A 3,797-nucleotide genomic window follows, 5' to 3' on the forward strand; every position below is an offset into this window, starting at 1 on the left:
CTCAGATTGACCCTTTTGCTATGGGTTTCTTATTTGAAGTTCCAGTTTCTTCAGCAGAGATTTGTTGGACTTCCCAGTTTGTGTATACCGGAGGCTTTTCTTTCCCTGCTTTCCTAGCTCTTTAGTGCCAAAACCATTAGGCCACCAGACCCCATGGGGGTCATTATTTTTGGCCTGTGGAATTCTCCCATTTTCTTCCTGTGCAGCTATTTTTTTTTTTAATTTAGTTGCATATCATACTTGTAAATTTTCTGTCATAATGTTAAATACCAAAGCTCTGTTTCTCCTTGGGTTCCTCCTTCCCTCCCTGGGTTTATTTTCAGTGACTCTCCTTGGTCGTTTTCCCTCTCATCTAGTCTCGGGCCTCATCGTCCATCAGAGTCACCAGTCTGCAGGCTGTACTCTTCCACCGGAGCTGTCTTCATGAACATTCCTGCCTCGATTTTGTTCCTTCGCTTAGAGCCCCCAAAGCTCCGTATTCTCTTATGGTTCAGAATCTTCCCTTCCACACAGGATCCTTCCTGCTCTGATAATTCTGTCCTTTCCTGTCTTGCTAATTCTGTCCATGAGTCTTTCATTCTATCAAAGGCTTTTTTCACTCTCCCTCAAACACACTTGGCTCTTTCATTGTGGTATGGTAGTAAAGATCTTCTAATAATGTAGCTTTCTATTTTGATAAGCTTATATAAAACTTTAGAGATAATTCATAACTCGTTCCTTGTCTCTCAAATCCATTGGTCACCGAGTACTGTTGTGCAGTGGAGCTGAAGATGACATTTATCTCTCACTTGCTCTTGCAAGTAAATGCAGTGGCATGATTGAAGCTGGTCAGGGGTAGAATTGTGTCTGGGTGAATTATGTATTTATAATACTACCTGCAATTCCCATAACCTTTCTGTATTCTCTGCTGCCTTTCTGTATTCTCTTTACTCTGTGATGTTAGCTAGGCAAAAGTTTAGTAGGTGACAGCTTTTAAAGGTTTAGTGATTTACCTAAGATTACCACAAAGATGGAACTTTTTCTAATTGAGTATCTTTCCAATCTTGTATCTGTAGCTTCATTTTCATTATGCCTTTTCTCTCAGAATTGTCTTTCATAAAGTATCAGTAACTTGATAAATTAGAAGAGCCACAAAATGTTGACCAGTTTAGAAACTCTTAAATGTCTTCTTGCTTGCTCCACTAAACTCTAAACATCATCTCCAGGTCCTGTGATTATCTATTAAGGAAGTAGCTTTGAGAGTGTTCTCACATCTGGGATTGCCTGCTAGGTAGGACCAGAGCTATTTTTAAAGAAAGCTCATCTGTTTGCTTTAAATTCAGATCTGACTAGAAGCAAAATGCTCCACAGTAGGCAGATAACTTTAAATTTTCTTTTTTCTTTGTTTTCTTTTTGAGTGGTATATTCACTGTGTTTTAATCAATTGCATTTGGGTTATATTTTTGGATGCTCGGAGTTTTCCTTATTGGCCATATTGGATCCTGTATTCTTTAACATGATCCTTTGTCTTTGATAAATTCTTGCTTTCTCACGTAGCAAACATGTCCTAGGCTTATTATGCACTCTTAACTTCTCCAGACATAGAAAATAGCTGTTCTTCAAATTATAGAGAATCATATTTTGAAACCACATATCTGGGAGACTGAGTTGGCACAGCTTCTGGGCTTTTTTTGTAGACATAGGAAGTATCTGTTTATGAAGAAAAATAACCATCTTGGCAGTACCCAGAGTTAGCCAAACTGTGAAGTGATGGCATAGTCCTCCAGAAGGCTCCAGGAGTCTGTCCAAAATCTAACTCCACCTGCACAGAGTTAGGGTTCTATGAACTCAATAAAGGATCCACATCAGACCCCCATCACTGCTGGCACCAACTGCAAGTTCCAGGGATTTTCCTAAACCACTCTCAGGTTCAGTAACCTGCTAGGAGGACTCAGACTCACTGAAAGGTATTACACTCATGGTTTGAATTAGGGTAGGGAAAGGATACACCTTAGAACCAGTGAGAGCGAGAGAGAGATACCCCTGGAGTCATGGATAATGTTTCTTTCTCCCATCCCTTATATCTGACAACACAGAGACTATATGACCAACCAGGGAAGCTCACTTGAGCCTTGGTGTCAGTTTCTATCGAGGTTTCATTCTGTAGACATGATTGCTGTCTTTCTCAGCTGATAATACCATGCGACCCAAAGTCCCCATCCTAAATCGTATACTTGGTCTTTCTGTCGTGGCCAGCACTACCCTGAATCACCTCATTAGCAACAACTGTCAGGTTTGGTGAATGTGCCCCACCATGAGAAACAAAGACTCCTACTAAGAAATTCCAAGGATTTAGAGGTTCCACTCAGGAGCTGGGGCAAAGGGCAGAACTCTTAGTTTAAGGCCAAATTCCTTACTACATAGCAGTTAACATTTTTTTAAATATTCACCCCCAATAGGTAAAATACTGATTTTTTTTTCAACTTTTTCTTTCCATTCTAGAAATTACAGAAGACATCCCCGTGAAGACTTTGAATATGAAGACTGTGTATGTTTCTGTATTACCAACAACAGCAGACTTCTAGCATGCACTTATCAATGTTGTTCAGTCACCCTTTCCCTGATTACACCCATCCCCCGCACATACGTGCGCATAGACACACACATGAACACACGGAACATGTTTCCTTCAGGTGCATGTAAAATATGCTGCTTGGATTGAAATACAAATGGGATTGGTTAGTTAGGTAACTTGAGACCTCACAGTAATCTTCACACGTAACCTTAGACACCTATGCAGTCATGTTGGGAGCAGGTTACAGTGTTACCTCAGCACCACAGTTTATTTCTATACTTGAGTTCCTCAGTATAGAAGGTAGAAGTGATTTCAATGGCATAGTATATATATATATCATTTTCTGGCCTTTTAAAATTTATTTGAGACCTCTTGATGAAATGGACATACATATTTCTGCCACCTGGATTTTCCTGGATAATTTGATGGAATATTTTAAGTTTCAGTAAATCAGAACAATAAACAAACTCAGGTATAAATGTGTTGCAAGTAATTCATTCTCCCACAGATAGATGAAACTTGAAATGTGTAATCTTTGAAGAACGTAAAAACTTCACGGTGGTTTCTGTATTGAGACAGTGGACTGGATATCTAATAAAACTTCTTCCCAAAATTCTGGGTGATAATTTGAGTCCCCAAAGAAGGTGGTGACATGACAAAGTTAGATGTGCAAGAATTTATTAGAGGAAACACAACTGGAGGATAAACCAGAGATGGAGCAGGCGTAGGTCGAGAGAGCCTTCCGACTCCAGTGTGGGTCTGACACCTGTAACAAGGGAAAACGAAGATTGAGTAGCAGAAACTCAGACTGCAGCACAACTCTAAGACAAAGTCGGTCAGGCCAATGAAGAGTTCCCAGGCAAGGATTCCTTTTAGTAGAGTTCAGAATTGGGCAGAAATAGCCTGGCTTTGTTCCTCTGACTTCCTCAAGTCAGTGTCTGGGAGGAGACCAAGGGGAGCGTGGCCTTTGCAGAAATGCCTTGATGGATCTGAAAGTACCAACTACACTCCTTACGTCAGATAACTTTGAAGGGAGATCTGAATGATACATCCCTATGGCTGCTACAACAGATGCATTCACACAAAAACCCACAAGTTGGAGAAAATAGAGGAAACAACCAGAATTTGGGGAGTTGGAAAGCAGATAGATGGTGTTAAGTAACTTGGTAGACCCAGGAAACCCCAATTCTCAATCAATGGAGAAACTAATAACCCTATTTACATTTCAGAATTCACAGCACCA

The 3,797-nt window shown here is 40.3% G+C and overlaps 1 protein-coding gene across 1 annotated transcript in view; it reads left to right on the plus strand.

The window, feature by feature from the left end:
* The window catches only part of LOC105516862 (isoleucine--tRNA ligase, cytoplasmic-like), a 77,764-nt gene extending 74,731 nt beyond the window's left edge, over positions 1-3,033 (plus strand). The window contains exon 16 of the mRNA XM_011949209.1: positions 2,478-3,033. Within this exon, the coding sequence (XP_011804599.1) occupies positions 2,478-2,564 (87 nt within the window). The 3' untranslated portion in view covers positions 2,565-3,033. The remainder of the gene's footprint in view (positions 1-2,477) is intronic.
* The last annotated feature ends 764 nt before the right edge of the window (positions 3,034-3,797 follow it).

The sequence above is a fragment of the Colobus angolensis genome, unplaced genomic scaffold, assembly GCF_000951035.1.
Source record: "Colobus angolensis palliatus isolate OR3802 unplaced genomic scaffold, Cang.pa_1.0 Scaffold292, whole genome shotgun sequence".
In the NCBI taxonomy this organism is placed as follows: Eukaryota; Metazoa; Chordata; class Mammalia; order Primates; family Cercopithecidae; genus Colobus; species Colobus angolensis.